General features: G+C 43.6%; 1 protein-coding gene across 7 annotated transcripts in view; it reads right to left on the reverse strand.

Moving 5' to 3' along the window:
- The window catches only part of PELI2 (pellino E3 ubiquitin protein ligase family member 2), a 199,797-nt gene that overhangs the window by 82,509 nt on the left and 97,370 nt on the right, over positions 1-19,918 (reverse strand). The window contains exon 1 of one of the 7 annotated variants that reach the window (XM_086320543.1): positions 13,201-13,341. The exons of the other annotated variants lie outside the window; for them this stretch is intronic. Within the exon in view, the coding sequence (XP_086176669.1) occupies positions 13,201-13,263 (63 nt within the window). The 5' untranslated portion in view covers positions 13,264-13,341. Of the gene's footprint in view, positions 1-13,200; positions 13,342-19,918 lie in introns of those variants that run through there. 7 annotated transcript variants of the gene reach the window in all.

Below are 19,918 nucleotides of genomic sequence, written 5' to 3' on the forward strand. Positions count from 1 at the left end.
TCGCTCAGTGCTCAGTTGGAATTCTCAGATACCCAGATTTCTGGAGAAACCAGCCCCTCTGCCTTGCTTCAAAACTGCTCTCCTAACACTGGCCCGATGCCCAACTCAGCCTGGCTCTCCAGAGCTCAATTTCATATAGCTGCCGGAACCCTTTCCCCGTTTCCCAGGTCAGACTCTGTTCTCTCTGGTCGTCTTTACCAAGGACTGATCACACACATGTGGGTCCATGTGCTTACCCACTTTCTGTGTACAAAGCACCCTGCATTACGGTAGGCTCTGGGGACACATACACCAAAGACACACAGGTATCTCACAGCCTGAGACCTCCAAATTATGCAGAGCACCAAGGGAGAAACAATCAATGGATGGGCACCACAAATCCTCTGGGACAGGACTGTGTACAGAACATGAGGGGACCCAGAGGAGCAGACAGAGGAAAAGACATGCAACCAGGTCTTTACATTTTGATCCAACTATAGCTTTACATGTTGATGTTTTCCAAGTCTCCCAAGTCCAGTGAAGAAAAGCTTACCTTCTCAAAACAGAAGATGAGAAACTCTGCACAAAGGTAGCAAAACCTTCTCTGTTACACATAAAATATACCACGAAGGTTTTGACTTGTGTTCACGGTTTAACAATGAAAACAAAATTCTGATGAACTAGAGTGAGTGGACGGAGAAGGCAATAGCACCCCACTCCAGTACTCCTGCCTGGAAAATCCCATGGACGGAGGAGCCTGGTAGGCTGCAGTCCATGGGGTCGCTGAGGGTCGGACACGACTGAGCGACTTCACTTTCACTTTTCACTTTCATGCACTGGAGAAGGAAATGGCAACCCACTCCAGTGTTCTTGCCTGGAGAATCCCAGGGACGGGGGAGCCTGGTGGGCTGCCGTCTATGGGGTCACACAGAGTTGGACACAACTGAAGTGACTTAGCAGCAGCAGAGTGAGTGGAACTCATCCACGAGCTCAGTTTCTAAAAGGAAAGATAGAAAACATATCATACTCCATTGTAGGAATTCTGTCCTTAATGAACTTTGAACAGATGACCCTTTTCTCAAGAGCCACAATTTTACCAGCTAAGTTTCAGAGTGAACTATTAAGGAGCTTTTAAAAAGCCACTAGAGGGCAAGATAGCAGTGGACTTGCCTAGTAAGGAAACCCGAACTTAACAAATACTGCAGAGCACACCAGCCACGGTCACCCCTTGCTGGGATATGAGATTTGGGATAGATTAAGTAAATGGGGGCCCAAGCAAAGACCGTGTTTTTCCCTGAGTCTAACTCACAAGTCTCCATGTCTGAGAGCAATATTAAATCATTTTACCAAAGCCAAGTACTATTCCTACAACCAAACATGGAGCCCTCTGCGTGAAACCAGCCAATTCGAATGGATAACCAAACCATCCAGGTATTATTTCGGATACTTCTGAACCTGGCATGCGTTCTAAACCAGAACCTCCTCGGAATTCTTCTCTCCTTTTAAAAGCCATGTTCATTCGTATTTCCACATAAGACCAATTTGTATTGCCCCATTACTTTTCAGACCACGAAGTCATTTATTTTCCTTCAGAAACGCGCTGTGAAGTATGTTGATCTCAGCATCCTTACACATGTCCATTTGCCAAAACGGGAGTTGGGAGGAGGAAAACAGGTATTATGTGATACACACACAAATTAATCTTCTAGAACTGCAGCAAACAGACTGGTGAAATTTGAGTTTATTTCTGAACGTGAAAAATGAAAAAAGAAAAAAAACTCCTGTGATTTCTGGCACCCTTCTGTAATTTTAGAAAGTTACTACATGTGGTATTAAAATCTGCATCTGGCTCTCAATGAAGCTAAGAATAAATGATCGAGTATTTTCTAGTATGAAAAGAAATAATCAAGATGTGTATCCTTTTACACATCGGCTCTTTTACAACTAGATTTTCCTTTCTCCGCATCCAACCCGTATTTGCTTCCGTATTTTGCTTTCCTATTATTAGGACTGCATCCAACCCACAGCTGTGGCCTTTCTCCGAACATCTGCAATCCACAGTGGGAAGAGAGTAATATGCGGGGTTCTTGCAGGGATAGACCCGGCTGTTCTTCAAAGGCCAAGGACAGCTCTCACGACCTCTGGGCTGAGGAAAATTCAGTAGCAGGGAATCAGTTTGTTCAAGAGAACCCACCTATGACCAAGGGGGAGAATGTCAAAGAGCCACCACATTTCATCCCAGCCCTCCAATGTCTCTTATTTCCATGCTCCCTGAAAGCCTTGGGAGTTGAGGAATAAGCTCTGCCCCTTCGGACTAAACTCTGTGTTTAAACGCTGCCATTAAAAAAAATGACCAGGGAAGGAAGTTAAGCTAAAGAAAGAAAAACTGTTCTGGAGGCAGGAGGTGGTTAAGAGCAGCCTAACTTTCCTGGAGTTTGCAGAGTCCCCCTGGTGGGTTCTGCCCATAGCCTCTGGAGACGAATGAGGTCATGGCATCAAGGGTCACTTCAGGGACAAAACTGCCTTACATGCCCTGAGCAGAAGTAGGCGCAGCTATTCTTCCCTGCTCCCATTCTCAAAGTCCTTAGACCCAGAACCAGCAAACAATGTATCATTTGCCTATTTTGTCCTGGATTCACTCCCTGCCCCTTCTCCATGGACATCTTTGCAGCCTCCTCCCCGCATGCCATCCACTCCTTCCCTCGCCCACCGTCCATTCTCTATACACACACCCATCCCCCAGAGCTGCCCTGTAGAGTAAAGCCAAGCTGTGTCTCACACACAAGAGGTTCAAAGTCAGCCTGGTTGAAAGTCAGCTTGGTTCTCTGGCCTCACACCCTGGTGATGGACTGTGAGAAAAGGAGGCCTTTTCCTACTTTGCACCAAAGCACCATCCTGTAACCACGCCTGGCAGCCCAGGGACAGCATCTGCCCAGAGAGCACCCCACTTTACCCTCCACAGGACTAAAGCTAGCTCTGTTCCCTGCCCCTTTATGTCAGCATTATGAACTAAAAAGAGTGGTCTTCCCTCAAAACAAAATCTTTTTACATTCTTTGATAAAAAATATTTTTCATTTTAAGGCGTAGTATGACATTAGCACATCTTTTCTTGTAGACAGAGTTCATCTTTAAGTCAAATAGAGCTGTTTTAATTGAAATAAACAAATAAATAATGAGTTTTGAACAGTGCCTGGCACGTGGTAACCACCTACTAAATATATGAGATGTTGTTACTCTTACCTTCTAAAGTGCCATTCAATGCTGGCGTTACCTAGCATTTCCAATACTTTCAATAATGACATGAGAGAGATCTACCTTAGAGGAATTAAGAGAACTAAATCTTTGCTGTCTCCGATCTTTATCAGGCAAAACGACTGCGGGAACTGGAAAAATGTATCGCAGCTACAAAATGTATTTAATTTTAAGCCATACATATGAAAACCAATGAAGGGGGATACTTTTACATGAAAATTAAATGAGTTGACACAGATAAAAGCTCCTAGCATAATACAGCAGGAGCTCAGTTAACTTTTATTTTTTAAAAAACTTGAGGCAGAAAAATTCAAAAGCAGTCCTAAACTAGAAAAGGACAGTGGCCTATGCCCATTATGCCTAGAGGGAATATACCCTAACACAAATAACTGTTACTGCAGTCAGCCCCAAGGGCTCTGTGTTCTCTTTGTGGGAGGGAAGAGGCAGAGTTAAACTTCACCGTGTTCTTCCTCTGGCAGCCACGCACTACTGGGATGTGTTCGCTGAGCTTGTCACAATTCTATTTGCTGGGCACGGTCACCCCTCTTTCATAAAAGGGAAGTAAGCACAACAAATATGAACAATGTGTTGAGGGAGAACATAATAACCCAAAAGATTAAATAAAATGGGAATCTTACACCACCAACTACTTATAAAACTCATCTGTACAGAATCACTCATCACTGATGTTTGAACAGCTGAAGGTGTCCTTGCGTAACATTTTCCTTTGCTCATCTACAGAAGAGAAAAAGGCGGGAGACTTCTCAATGCCAGTGTCTCTGGCACCCCTGGGTTTGCACTTCAGTGTCACTGAAGGTGTAAGACCCTGCTATCCTGGCAGCTACAGACACTTTTAGATCCCAGGTTAGGCAAACAGGAGGCTTCTATGGTTTGTTTTATAAAATGAAATGATTATCCCTGAGCATCGTGGTTAGGTGGAGGCTGGGACACTGGAGAAAAGTGTGCTTATTTCTGATTTTCGCTTCAACAGTTACCAGGCAAACCTTTAGCACCTGCTGCCAACACCTCAGGGTTGGGGCCAGGAACCCACCTCTCCATATCCTTCATGTGACCCTCTCTGGTCACCTCACCTCCACCTGCTCGTCACTCCTTCAACTAGTCACCTGAGCCATTCCTTTCAGAATCTGAGAGAGGCTGAGCTCCTTAAACCGCCTTCCTCCTCAGCTGCCTAAATGAAGTCTCCCACATGGTGTGTGTTTGCTTTAGGGGCAGACAGTCTCAGGTGCAGTCTGCCAAACAGCTCAGCTCCCAGAGTGAGGGTAGCTGTGTCTGTCTGCCCTGATGGTGCACGGGGCTTAGCTGTTTGTCCATCTCATCAACCAGGTGATGTGTCTCTCATCACCTTCACAGCACTTACGAATTTCTGAAAACTGTAAGTGTAATATCTGTGTTAAGTTCAACTGCACAGCTGTTTGTCCTTATAGGGTTCTGGGTTTCAGTCCCTGAGGTTGGCACTACTTGGGGATGTCTTCTCCTTCCTAGTTCCCACTTCATGCCCCTCTGTTAGCTCCTCCAGAGCTTGGTGGTGGCTCTCTACCAATTATTCATGCAGAGAGCTGGATTTTCAAGTGATGCTCCCACCAAGCTGTGACTGCCCCCTTCTGCAGGTTTCACCCTCCCCCACCCCTACTTTACACTGAGATCCTCTTAACATTTTCAAATCAAAAAGAGCAAACATACTAATTGTTTCATCTCATGGTTTTTGGCAAAATTAACCAACCATACATACAACAGTGTCCTTCTATACAAACTGTTACATAAGTGCTAAAACACAGGGAGGGCACTGCTTGGTTTCTGGGGGCTTTTTCCATGGTGAAAATTTTGATTTTCAGAAGAAAATGATAGGTACATACTGGGTCTTGTAACTATGTTGCCTTCAAAACTATCATTTTGTTTTCAGCTATTTCCCCCCCAGTTGCTAGCTTCCAGCCAGACTGTCATCTGTGTGTCAAACGGTAGAACACTTCCCTGCCTGTGTGCCTGTGCACAAATGAAATTAATCTGCCTTCCGAGCTGCAGAGAATGAAACCATCATTGCAGACGCGTGGCCCACCGCCGTTGCCCCAGCGCTGGTGACGCTGCTCCATCACAGACGTCCAGCATCAGGAACACATCTGCAGGTACCCTTCATCCGCTGCCTTATGAAGAGATCAGATGCAAGGAACAGGCTGCGGCTGAGTGTCTGCAGCCTGCAGGTCAGAAACATGTTTGGTGAAATAGACAAGTTCTCCGTGTCTGCGCTGGTTCACCGTTTACCTGGACTGCTTACAATCGGATTCCCGATTGATAGAGCATTGACAGAGCAATGAAAAGCATTAGCAGAACCCTTAAGTGATCTTTTACGCAGCAGGCTTTTCAACCCAAGCTTTTTTAAAGAGCCTCTGTCCCTTAAAGACACAACAAGTGGCACTTTCTGTGAGGATGTCAGTGGTCTCACACCTGAAGAGGAAGAGGGCAGGGTACTAGGACACAGAAATAGACAAATGAATGAAGCTGGATTAAACGAAGTTGAGTCGGGTCACTCTTTAGTTTGCCAATCGCAGTATAATTTCTCCCATCTATTGGAATAATCAGTCAGCTCAGAAGAGTCTAAAAACAACAAATGAGCCCTGCGAGTAGGGCTAAGGATCCCCTTGTAGCATCTGGCAGCTCCCAGACCCCTGAGTGGCTTCCTTGCCGATCCTGACTGCTGCAGGCTGCTTCCAGATGATGGAGAGGTGGCTGCAGAAGGTGAGAGACAGCTGTGGGAGCTGGGCACTAAGGGGCAAAACAGATCATCTAGTAGCTATTGGGGGAGGAAAAGGATGACAAAAGGGGCCTGGACACTGGAAACAGCTAGAATGTTGAACTCGAGTTGAAAACAGTTTTTAACTTTGGGCAAAGTTAACATTAATGAAAAAAATCTATGAAGAATTAAGAGACAAGGATACACCAAATGGCTTGTGTCTGAAGATACTTTCACTTCTTAGGAATCTGATTACTATTAGTAAAGAAGGTAAAGGGAAAAGAGGATCATCAACCTAGTCATGCTCAAGAAAGTGTTAAGGACCAGGCATCCTATAAAGTCCAGGCAAAAGCAGCACAAGAATGTTGTCAGCTGCTTTATACGCTCACAGCATGACATAACCACCCTCTTCATATATGTCATCCTTGAGAACTAAACTCTCATCACATTTAATTGTGACCACATTTTCTGTGTGTGAATCATACTGTATACTACAGATACGGCTTCAGACCAACAGCTTTTGGTAGCTGAGTCTATAATCTTCCTGGCAAATCAAATCCTATCTACCTCCCTCTCCCCCTAACTCTTCTTCCCCTTTCTCTTCTCCTTCTTCTTCCTCCTCCTCTTTCTTCTTTTCTCTCCCTGCCCTCTCTTCCCTCTCTCTCTCTCTGTCACACATACACAAACCAACAAACACACACACATCTGATTTCCATCTCTGGGGAAAAAATAAAGGAAAACTTCTAGGAGGTACAAGAGTAGGCAGCAGTAAATTAGCCTTAAAATTTGTCACAAAACACAAACTTCTATTCAACAGAAGGTTTCTATGCAGTCCTCAAATATGTCCAAATGGGCAATAATTAAGAAAGCAGCAATGTGGGTTCCAACAACCAATCATTTTTGTTACACAAGATCCACCTAAGCAAACTTCTCTGCTCTGCAACCATAAAGGTATAAATAAGAAGAAAATGAAATTCTTGGCTTATGTTTTAAACACTAGACTAATTTTGACAATCAGAATAGGAGAAAATCTTTAAGTGCAAAATCAGGTAGCTATTAAGCCAGCAACAACAAAAAACTCAAATGCAAAATCACCTAGCTATTAAAACAAACAGCCCAGATTACATTCTGTGAAAGGAGATGTCCCACAAAATAATAAGAGCACACAGCTGCTGAACCGGCCACAGGCAGGGACACCGTCAGTCTATGTTATCAGACCACCGGCTCTGGTGGCAGACAGAACAGGTGAATCCCAGCTTTGTCACTTACTAGCTGTGTGATACTGAGCAGGTTTCTTCACAACACTCTTTTTTTGGAGGGGGGTGGGAATACAAAATGGGGATGCATTAGAACACCAAGTGATGTGGTGGCTAGAAGGAATTATATGAGATGCCCTCTGAGACCTGCTTAGCCAAGTGCTTGCCGGACAAATGACCCTTAATAAGCAGGAGCCCTTTATTAGCTAGCTGAGCAAGGGCTTGAGAACACCAATAGTGCTCCCTGAAAGACATGCAAGACGGGGATGTAAAGGGCATGCCGAAGGGAGGGAGGGAAGCCTACCAAGAGGAAATGCCTCCACATTAGACCAGAACAGCGACAATAAAGGAGAACAGAGAGATGGCTGCCAGAATGTTCAAGCCTCAAAGGTTAGGCGATGATAAAATGTATAAATTGCCTTTTTTCTATTACATGCTTTTCATTTTGTTTTTCCTGTAGTGAAATATATGTCTAGCTTTCAGCGTGGAGCAGAATCAAAGATTATCAAGTGTTTCCTTTAATACAAATGTCAGAAATGGCACGTGTGAAAGGCTTTCCTGAGGCAGCAGGGCTGGGGGGTGGGGCAAGGAGGAATGATCCGGGCCTCAGCTGTCACTCAGAGTGGCAGCAGCCAGAGGAGCCCTGGCCAGGCTAGACACATTCTCTCCAAAGCCAGGAATATCCTCCTCTTCCCATAACGACACAGCACCAATTGAATCTGGTCAGTTTACTGGTGTGGAAGGACTTGCTGGGTCACAGGCTGACCTACAGCACATACATGCTCTGTGGATCTGATCAAACCCATCACCCTCTCCAGGCCTCATTTGCCTCATCTGCAAAAAGGGAAGAAGATACACTGCTTAGATTTCGTTATCGCCATCAAGTGAGGTGTATGTGAAACTATAAAGCAGCAAAAGAATGGAAAGAATTCTATTACTAGAAATAACCACCTATTTGGAACACTTTTCTTAATGTATTAACACGCTATTACACCTACAGCAGATGCTTAAAAAAAAAAAAACAAACAACTTCTAGAGCTGAAATGAGATGCTGACAAAGGACTGAATAACTTAGGACATGTTTGGAAATGATTAAACCCTTAAATTATTATATAGGTAAGCAAAATGATTCTTCGGGACATTGTAACACTGCATGCTAATCAGCCTCAGGAGAAGCAATAACTGTCAACAGCTTATGGCAGGGAGCCAACTGTCTGCTGGGTAAGTCGATGCCTAAAGAAACTGAATTAGCTTTTCAGAGGAGCCACAACACTGAGCCCCGATGTCATGAATTCTGAGCACAGTGGAGTCTGAACATGGCCCCTCCCTGCAGAGTTTTATTCCTTTCTTCCCTCTGAATGAGATGAAAATGAATGCAATTTACAATTGGTTTATAACTGCCTAACAGTATTCATTGAAAAACTAGCATCAAATGTATGCAGACTCAGGCACTGCAGCTAAGACAGAGAATTAAACATTTGACAAAAATTTTACAAATCACATGAAATATCCACATTTAGAAGCTACTATGCTTTGTGGCATGAAACAGCCTATGCCTTTTTGGGTATGATTATGTGTATTTTACAATTAACAGTCCTGCCTGAATATTCAACTATGCGAGTTCATCCTCTGCTGAACAAGTAGTTTAATATACTGTTATAATAAACTTGGGAATGAATCAAGAGAAGAAGATTGAGCACAGGGTAACTCCATAACTGCCTTATAAAGCAGGAAATAAAACAGAAAAGAACTTTAACAAATAACACCACAACAAACAAAAGCAATCCAGTATGACTCCAAGACTTTGAACAGCCCCCGCTGTACCACCAGGGCTTCCCTGGTAGCTCAGCTGGTAAGAATCCGCCAGCAATGCAGGAGATCCCAGTTTGATTTCTGGGTCGGGAAAATTCCCTGGAGAAGGGATAGGCTACCCATTCCAGTGTTCAGGGGCTTCCCTGGTGGCTCAGATGGTAAAGAATCCGCCTGCAATGCAGGAGACCTGGGTTCGATCTCTGGGTTGGGAAGATACCCTGGAGGAGGGCATGGCAACCCACTCCAGTATTCTTGGCTTGAGAATCTCCATGTACAGAGGAGCCTGGCGGGCTACAGTCCGTGAGGTCACAAAGAGCTGAACATGACTGAGTGACTAAACACAGCACACAGCACCCCACCACCAGTTAAGAACTGACCCCTCCACACCCACACACATAGTCTGAACCAAATAAAAGATGAATGATTTCATGGCTACATAAAACACAAATGCACTAGCCACTGTATACAAGGTTTCTGTTTGGTTGGTTTTAATTTTTCTACAATGCTGTTAAACAGGAAGTGTAAAATTCAATGCTACTTTGGAAGTTGAGAGGTGACACCTCTGCAAAACATAAGCCAGATGAAGCAAGTTCCTGAGTAGTGTTGACATGTATTTCCCATGTAAAAATAAAATTATCAGAAAACAACACAATACTGTAAAGCAACTGTCCTTCAATTAAGAATAAATGTAAAAAATAAAATTATAACATTAGGACAAATGTGACGTGTATTCCACAGCATCATAACAACGTGAAACGTGACTACAAAACAAAACCGCATGATTTCTATAAGCCACTGCAATGCTATTACCGCGCAGTCACACTCTGCAGGCTTAAGTCACTTACTGAAGCTCAGTAACCTCGGGTACCTAAATTCCACACCACAAGTGACAGTGACCGGACCTGACAGGTATAATTAAAGAGCCATGAATTCAACTACAAACTGTATTTGTAAAACTGGGCTACATTTCAAGACTGATTCTTTAAGATCCAGTTGATTTTGAAAATAAAGTGCTCCTTAATTCATGTGTTCTACTACCAAAATGTAGACTTCATTTCAAATAATAGTATAGTTTAACACCTAATGTGAACTTTCAACAATTGATCTATTTTCTTTCTGATCAAATCCTTTAGTCTTGATTCATGAACTAATGTTTTTTTTTTTAATTATCTATCCATCCATCCACCCATCATCCATCTTTGGCTACGCTGGGTCTTCATTGCTGCCCACAGGCTTTCTCTGGTTCTGGCGAGCAGGGGCTGCTCTTCTTGTGGTGCTTGGGCCTCTCCTGCTGTGGAGCAGGGGCTCCGGGCACACAGGCGTCAGTAGTTGCCTTGCGTGGGCTTAGCTGCTCTGCAGCATGTGGGATCTTCCCAGACCAAGGATTAAACCTGTGTCCCCTGTACCGGCAGGTGGATCGTTAACCACTGTACCATCAGGGAAGCCCACTAATGATGCTTTTAAAAAGCATTAAATGCTCTAAATGAGTCTTAAATCTAGAAAACAAGTATTGCTTCCTTCTGCCCAGCTATTTGAACCCAAAGCTGTGTGAAAAGAGCACCAAAGTAAATTCACTCACAAGGCAATCAGCAACATTTCCCTTCATTTGGCTACTCTGTGTGTTGCTTTGCTTCAGCATCAGTATGGGAGCATATCTACCCCTGAATGCCCTCTCGCAAAGCCCTCGGTGCTCCATGAAAAGGGTTTAGCCTGTAAGACACATTATTAATAGTCTACAGAATTATTTCCTATTCAGCAACTTCTAAGGATGAGAAAGAGAACAATTTCAAGCGCTGAGTTTTCATAAATCAAACTGATACAGAGCTGTCTTGACATCGCATATAATACCACGTGAGACTATACCATAGATAGTCACAAGCGTGAGATTCATGAATGAGATGTGTCAGCATCTTAAAGTTAAGCAAAAGGCAGATATTAATTACTGATAGCTCCTTTTCTCAGGTTACTAATCAACTGTGTGTGTGACCATTACTTCAAAATTTTCAAGATTCGACTTCAAGTGAAAGAAGTTAATAAAACCTCCAGCATTTCTAAGTAAAAAAAAAAAAAAATTAGGTAGACTACTGACCCCATGCAGTCAACTCCATCCATGAGCTCCTCTATCAAAGTGAGGAGATAAACTCAGAGCTTCACTGTTTATCTCCTTGGCCATTTCTCCCCAGGCTGGGAAATCCCTGAGGGTAAGACCTGTCTTAGCCCATCCATCCCCAGCATAGAGCAGAGCTACCTGATACTCCACAGGTGGGAGCCAGTGTCTGAAAGGACACCCTCTGTGTGACATTCAAAACATTCTCAAGGTCTCCTTTCAAAGTCTTCCCTTCCAAATAACCTTCTCTCCTGCTGACCAAGCATAGTACCTCAAAATGCTGTTTTGGGGTCCTTCAATATCAAAATATCTTACAGATGCAAAATACATATTAAATGTTCCACTTTTTAAAAAAGGTGAATATCCATCCTCCAAACTCCAGGGGTGGCCCCCTCCAAGGCTGCCCTTGACGCAGCTGGACTCTAAGTTCAGCTCCCTCTGGGACATATAGATCTGAATCCTCTACCTACCAAGAGAACAAACCAAGAAGCAATTGTTTGACAAAATTCACCTCAGTGGACACACTCAGGAGGAAGACTGGGAAGAGGAAGACAGACTATGAATGAGGATATTCTACAAGAGCAATGACCATGGGCATGTTATCATCTATGGACATTCCAAATACTTCCCACGCCCAACCAGTCCAACTAGTGAGTGTCATTAACATTCAAAAATGAATTCAAGGAAAAAATAGCATCATTTTCTAACCCAAACTCAGCTGGCACCTGGCAAAGTCACAGCACAGGGCTCACAACCCCCTAGCCACTCTCCTCCCAACCCCTGCCCCCCTCCTCCCACCCAAGTTCCAAGCCTCACAGCAGCAGACTCCCAGTTCGGCTGGCTTCCCTGGTTCCCTGGTCCCGGAGCCTGGATGAGAGTGCAAGACAGATTTTCTGGTTCTGCATCCCAATTAATTTAAGACTATAGACATCCCTGTGTATCTCAGTTTGGAATCTATGAGTTTTAATCATAATGACATTAGAGCAAGCCTTATAAATGAGTCCTTAAAAATCTACCACTGCATGAGGCCTCTATTTGTTGTTCAGAAGACTGATACAACCCTCAGGAGAAAACCACCAAAATAAATAAAGCTAAGCTTTTTGCTGGCATCTTCCTACCCATTATCAATAATGTTCACCCCGAGCCTCATTCATGCTACGTTAATACCCTGCGAAACTGGCTTATTAACCTCACTAACAAATTCATTTTTTGCCCCCTCTGTCCAAAAACCACCACCAGTCTTTCCTTCATCATCAAACCACCAAACTCTCAGGGACAAGAGTCCACCCAAGGTTTTGATCCCAGATCATCTTCCACTTATGCCTCTTGCACTTTGGAAACTGCACTCAACTGCACAGTGGGTCTGCCCCTGCCCTCCCTTGCTAACTCTGACCATGCCTTCTATGCCCTTGAAGTACACTGCCCCCTGGACTTCTAAAGGGTTAATTCTCTTCTGGATCTCCTCCTGCCTCTGCAGTACAAAACTTCTGCTTGAGCCCAAAAGGCAGGATGCAAAGCAGATAAAAAGCAAACTCATAATGACACAAACTGTAACTTCATCCCCACATGTTGGAGGAGAATAGATAACATTATCCAGGCGGTGTCTCTAATTCCTGAGGAAGTGATAATGATGTCTCCCAAGGCCAGAGTCTGTGTTCTTTCTCATCTGATAGGCTAGGCAGTCTGCCTGTGCAGTCACTTGGTAATTTAGAGGCCATAAGATTTGTGAAGAGCAATGACTGGCAGGCTGCAGGTCTAGAAAGAGACCCTGGCTACTCCCTTCAGAGCCAGGGCTCCCAAAGGGGCACAAGTGGCCTGTGCAGCCAAGCCCCCTCCTCCAGACCCCTGTCTTTCACACCCAGCACCTCTGGTGCCTCTGACCACCGGCCTCAGTTTGATTTCTTAGCCATGGCTTACGCCTCCCCTTCTCCTGGAGGGTACACGCCCAGGCTGACCCCTGGAATGTGTGTGTCCCTGTCTTGATCTGGTCTCCAGGACACTTGCAAGCAGGAGGTGCTGAGGAAAGACAGAGTGATGGTGAGACTTACTGCTCTCCGTAACAGCCTCAGACATTGACCACACGAGCCTGGCCTTGGAGCTTCCACCTGCATGACTGTGATAGAACCCCAAATCACAATCTTCTTCCTCCAAAAGCATCTGTAAGGCAGCAGAGAGGAACTTCAGATGTCCTCAGGAAGTCCAGCCCAGCACCCCTTCCTTCCTTACCCCATATATCGTGTCTTCCAATTCCCTGGCAGGAGCTCAGCTAACCTGTGGGGGTCAGGGTCCCAGAACAGAGCCTCACCCGGGGATCCAGGACCAGTCTGCCAGGGACAAGCAGTGGTCCAGAGCAAGGATTCTTCAGGAGCAGGGACTCAACGTCTGTAACCTACGGAAAGTCAGTCCTGGCAGGAGTTGAGCGGGAAAGAGTGAAAGTTTTTCAGTGAAAAAAATAAAATACAGCACAGTAATACCTCTGAAAGGCAGAGCTATGTAAAATTTGAAAAAAGCAGTTCTGCCCAGGCCCTGACAAAGTGAAAGAATGGACTGTTTCAGGGACTTCAGGTATGGGCCCCTAGTTGGCTCTGGACACATAATATCCAAGGAAACTGTCTCTATCCTCTGGCTGGTTTTAGCGCCTTGCTCTTTTTTTACAACTAGTTCTCAGAGTGTTAGTTTTTGCTTTTCTTTTTTTTGCCTCAAACAATGACCACCATAGCTATTCTGAGTGTAACAGGCTCTTCTGAATACACTGCTCCCTGACTGAATGAAGGTTCTAGTCAGCTATTTGGCTTTGGGTTTTTGATTTCAGTGTTCCACAGAATTATACCTGTACCACCAAGGGAAAGCCAACATGGATGCATTCATATGGATTTTGAGTTTTGAAACCAGGGATCTTTTTTCCCTCTTTAAAAAAACGAAAAGAAGTGACTTAGCTATATGTACGAAAAAAGACAAAAGTAAACCTACAGTCTTTAACTAGTATCCCCCACACCACCTCTGACTTGGAATTCAACTGTCTGGCAAACTTACCAGCTGGGAATAACAAATATAATATTTAATACTCCTATAGGAAAATTTCTCTAAAACATTGATGTAAGTTAAATGCCTATCTTATTTATATTCACCCATCCATCTAACCAAAAATGTGCATTTTTCACTAGATGCTGAGTACTCTAATTAGAGCAGATGATATAGATATCAATAAAATGTGTTCTCTACCCTAACGAGGCTGAAAAACAATACAGACACTTACAGAGCTGCTCTATAAGATGCGCACATGAATATGCAGCTTCAGTGTCTTTTCCAGTGAGTCGGCTCTTCCGACCCCAATGCTAGGAAAGATTGAGGGCAGGAGGAGAAGGGACAGACAGAGGATGAGATGGTTGGACGGCATCATTGACACAATGGACATGAGTGTGAGCAAACTCCAAGAGACAGTGAAGGACAGGGAAGCCTGGCGTGCTGCAGTCCACGGGGTCGCAAAGAGTCGGACACGACTGAGCGACCAAACAACGAAGGCACGCATACTACTGCAGCATTTAACCCTGTGGATTCCAGGGCAGGAGGGGTGGAGACTGGTGGACAGACTTCACAGGAGGTGACCACAGCAAAACTGTGATATCTCAACTCAGAAGCCCACCTACCAACCAAAAAAAAAAAAATCACCTTAGGACTCTGTGATGAGCTTTCTGGTGGCCAGAATGAGTCAGCCAGCAACTGTGGAATCAGCAGCACTCACAGTGACCAACAGGATTTCCTTCAGGGCTGGGAGCCACCTCCACCATCGTTAGGAAGGAGATGAGAAGGTGAGGGAGCAAATGCCCAAAGACCTGAGAGCTTTATCTTCCCTTATGATGGCTTCTCAGTTGTGCTGCAGGATAAAGAACTATAGACAGGCTTATGTAGCATTTTTCTAGCAGCTTAGAAATCCTGCACACACAATATGCTCAGATTGTATGGGCCGCACCAAACATTCTTAGTGGTTATTTAAGACCAAGGAAATGAGCAATAGGTACCACCAAAAGTAACAATAGTCTATTCAAATTATTTTTAATTATTTAGAGAGAAACACTCATTTTTAATTTATGTGAAGGAAAACTCAAGACATCCAGCTGCAGGTCAGACAGAAATAGCTGAGTCCCAGCATCTCTACTTACTGAACATGAGGCTCCAGACTGAAGACTGTGACCCCAGGCACTATTTGTCTGGCACCTCAAATCCTGTCATTTTTGTGGGCGATTTCAACACACCTGGGGGTCAGAAGGAACCTTAATCTTTCAATTCTCTGACCTCATTAATTGTGAAGATTTCACTCCATTCACCACTCCGAAGGCCGTTCTCTGGGTCTTACCATTTCTTTATGCCTGGAAATCCTAAATTTGAACTAATTTTACCACAAACTCCTGCTTTTGTTTAAGAAACACATGTACACACAGTCTAAAATAAAACCAAAAACCTCAAGTCCTTCTGTAAGGTTTAAAATGAAAACAGAATCCTCAGCCCTGTCGTTCCTTCAATATTGACTTTCCATCCTGGAGAAAACCAGTCAACTCTTGTGAATTTCACAATGCTGTGCCTTGATGTGGCTTTCTCCTTCCATCATTGTGTTGTGCACCTAGTACGTATTTTCAGTCTGGAGATTCGTTAGTTGTGGGTTACTTTATCCCATTTTATTCTGTTTTTCCTTTGATAACTCTTTTTCTTCCAGTTTGCTTTCTAAGATGTACAATTACTCAATGTTAGACTTCCTAGATTGAGCCTTTTTTTCCTCCCTCACTTTGTTTTTAGTTTCCATCATTATCTTTCTGTTTTACATTGTAGGAGATATTTTTATTTTCCAAGCCTCTGATAGATTTATTTTTATCCTGGCTATTATATTTTTCATCAACATTTTATTTTGAAAAAACTTCAAAAAAAGTAAATGTTTAAAACAAGGTTTTTAAAAATATTACAGTGAGTCTCTCTATATGTATACCCTTTACCTAAATTTACCAATGATTGGGTAAACTCCAGGAGTTGGTGATGGACAGGGAGGCCTGGCATGCTGTGATTCATGGGGTCGCAAAGAGTCAGACACGACTGAGAGACTGAACTGAACTGAACAATATATCACATTGCCCTCTCATTTTACATATACATATTTCTCTTCTGCTAAACCATCTGAAATGTGACATTTCACCCCATCTACTTCAGAATCCTTTTATGAAGAGGGACATTTGCTCTATGTAACTGCAATACTATTACCACACTCTATGATACAATACCAAAACTGGACAACTCATCCTTTCTTAAAGATGTGTTGCAATGAGGAATCTGAAGTCACATCATTGAGCCTTTCTTACTGTGGCACATTAAAATCTTCTGGCCTATTTGAGGGGAAAAAAGTCTTTTCAACCAATGGTTTGAACAACTGGCTATCAATATGCAAAGAGTGCAGCTGAACCCTTATGTTATACGACACACAAAAAAATCAGTCAAAATGGATTAACGACCTAAATGTAAGAGTAAAAACTACAAAATTCTTAGAAGAAAACAGAGGGGAGACGTTTCATGACACTGGATTTGGCAATACTTTTTTGGACATGACAATAAAAACACAGGAAACAAAAGAAAAAAACAGATAAGTCGGATCATATCGAAATTTAAAACTTCTGTGCATCCAAGTACACAATCAACAGAGTAAAAAGGCAGCCTTGTAATGGGAGAAAATACTAGCATATCATATATCTGGTAAGGGGTTAAAGTCCAGAATAATTAAAAATTCCTATCATGCAACAATAAAAATCAGACAACCTGGTAAAAAAAAATGAGCAAAAAACTTGAATAGACATTTCTTCAAGGAAGACATACAAATGACCAATAAGCATATGAAAAGATGTTCAACATAATAAATCATTAGAGAAATGCAAACCGAAAAGACAGTGAGATACTACCTCACAACCAGTAGGATATTTATTATCAAAAAAAAGAAAATATATTTTGTCAAGGATGTAAAGAAATTGGAACATCTATGCACTGTTGGTGGGGATATAAAATGGTACAAACATCATGGTTGGCATTGTGTATGTGTATGTACTGATTCCTCAAAAAATAAAAATAGAATTACCATATAAAAATTCATTGATTTAACTATACTTTGAATGGATCTTTAAACTATGTACATACATATGTATGTGCGCTAAGTGGTTTCAGTCGCATCCGACTCTTTGCAACCCTATGGACTGTAGCCCGCCAGGCTCCTCTGTCCATGGGATTCTCCAGGCAAGGATACTGGTGTGGGTTGCCATGCCCTCCTTTAGGGGTTCTTCCCAATCCAGGGATTGAACCTACATCTCTTATGTCTCCTGCATTGGCAGGTGGGTTCTTGATCACTACTGCCACCTGAGAAGACTGAGTTATGCAGCTCTTCCAAATGTGTTCTTCCACATCTCATTGTTATGTATCAAAATTTGTATTTATTAATATCACCCCACGCATCAGAGAAGTCTTAAGTATTAGGAACTATCAAGACTTGATAGCAGATACAAGTTTTCTCGAATCCTAATTTTTACTTGAAAGCTTGAATTTTAACATAGGCAACAAAAGCTCTCTATGGCTTTTGTTTAGGATATAGGTGGCAAATACTCAAATCTGAGTAACCACGTGTATATGCTATTCTTTTAAGTGCAAATGCTGTTCCCTTAGAGTGGCGAGACCAGGATGCAAACCCACACTGCACCAGTGCTTTTTCTCAAGATGACTCTCATCCTGCAGTAGGTGAGGCAAGTTCTTCATCTGCACTTTCCATTTCCTCACGCGTAAGACAAAGTCGATACTGAAGGGTCAAGATTTAATCAAAATCACGTTCACGGCTTCAACTAGTGAAAGCACATTTAAAACAAAACAAAACAAAACTGCAGGTGCTTTTATGGCTGCGAATAAAATGACTGTTTTGGAGCCAGTCCCTTGATTCAGGCTAAGGTGCCAGGAGTGTTACCCGTCACTGCTTTTTTTTTGGACTATTTTTAGTCCTTTTATTGAGCTTGTTACAATATTGACTGTTTTATGTTTTGGTTTTTTGGCCAACAGGCATGTGGGATCTTAGCTCTCAGACCAAGGATGGTTCCCACATCCTCTGCATTGGAAGGTGAGGTCTTAACCACTGGACCACCAGGGAAGTCCCAACCCACCATTGCTTCTGACCTATAAGTGCACATGTCAACACAGAGAGAAAGACAAATACAAAGACACATACAACAGCTTTCTAACAGTCTCCTCTCTCTCCTCTCCTTCTAGGCAAATGGAAATGCTTCTGATTCTTGGAGCAGGCTGTGCTGTGCCTACCTCAGCTGTCAAGTCCCTGTCTCCGCCCTGGTTTATTTTTCAGGTCTGGAGCCATGTTGCTTAGAACAGGTCAGGTTACCCTGCTTGGCACTCCCATGATGGCTGTCTGCTACAGTCAGGGAGTTTGGGAAGGTGCTCCTGAGAACCCCTTCCCCACTGGCGCCCTCCTTCATCCTGGCAGACACTCAAGAGTGATTTTTCCTTTGCTCATCAGGCTGACTCTTACCCCCAAATTAAAGCTCTCTCTATAAAGCTGGCTGACGCAACCTGATAACACAGACAGTACTTTGCATGTAGGCACCAAGGCCAGGCCTGACACGCACGAGGTGTCTGGTTTCTACCGCCTCCAAGTCTGAAAAAGATGAGAGATTCAGGTCTGCCTGGTTAGCCTCATTCCTGAATTCCTGAAGATCCAATGTGTCATCTAGGTAAGGATCCAGGCTCCTTCTGGAGAAAAGCACGATGGCCATCTCCCCAGGACAGCAAAGGCAATGGGGGCCACGCCGGGGCAGAATACTGCTCTGTGCCAGAGGACTCTGCCACTGCAGGTGCCGTCCAACCTCTGACCAGGTGAGACAGGCCTCAATTGTCCTGGAAGCTGTGCCCCTTTCAGCCATCAGCTGCTGTGAAAGCCCACGGAAGCGATGCCATGCGAGCCTTTGTCAGCCGTCTTTGGCTACCGGTCCCCCTATCCCTTTCCTCCCACTGGGTCAAAGTGACAATAAAGCCTCATTGTGCCTTATCCATTCTGTGCGATACTATGTTTCTATGGAAATACAGTCTGGTGGAGGAAAATGAACCTGCTAGAGGAGTCAGTCCTTGTGCCTAATGCAACTCAGCCATATCCTGCTCTAGTGGGTCTTCTAATTTTCTTGCACAGACCTCCTAACTAAACTATAAATTCCTAGAGGTCATGGAGCATAATATCCCCAGGCAGATTCATTACCATCTGAGCTACCACGGAAGCCCTATAATACCCCCAGGACTTACCACAGTACCTGGAATATAGCAGATGCTCAAAATGTATCTGCTGAGGCAATTACACAACATAACGTGTGGAAAGTTCTTAACGCAGTGACGGGACACAGTCAGGAACTAACAGGGCAAAGCTGTGCTGACTGTGATATGTTGACAGTGACAACAATATTAGGGTTTATACATACCATTCAGTAATTTTTTGCTCTACTGGCCTCGCTGGCAATGTGCAAAGAATATTATTTATTCGGATCTCATCATCTTAGCATGTGTCTAAATGCCATGAGAAACGAAGCAGTTCTGGAATCTTAAAACCCCACGTTCGCTCTGCTCTTGAGTGGTAGGTAATTCCTGTTATTAATTTCCTCTGTCTTCCCAGGATTTCACTGCAGACTCACAATCCAATAGTCATGCAATCACTGAAAACCAGGGCCCTTATTTGATAACTGGTCGAATGCATCTTGA

This window comes from Bos grunniens, chromosome 10 (assembly GCF_055505025.1).
Source record: "Bos grunniens cultivar Pamir isolate PY7600 chromosome 10, Bosgru_T2T1.0, whole genome shotgun sequence".
Classification (NCBI taxonomy): Eukaryota; Metazoa; Chordata; class Mammalia; order Artiodactyla; family Bovidae; genus Bos; species Bos grunniens.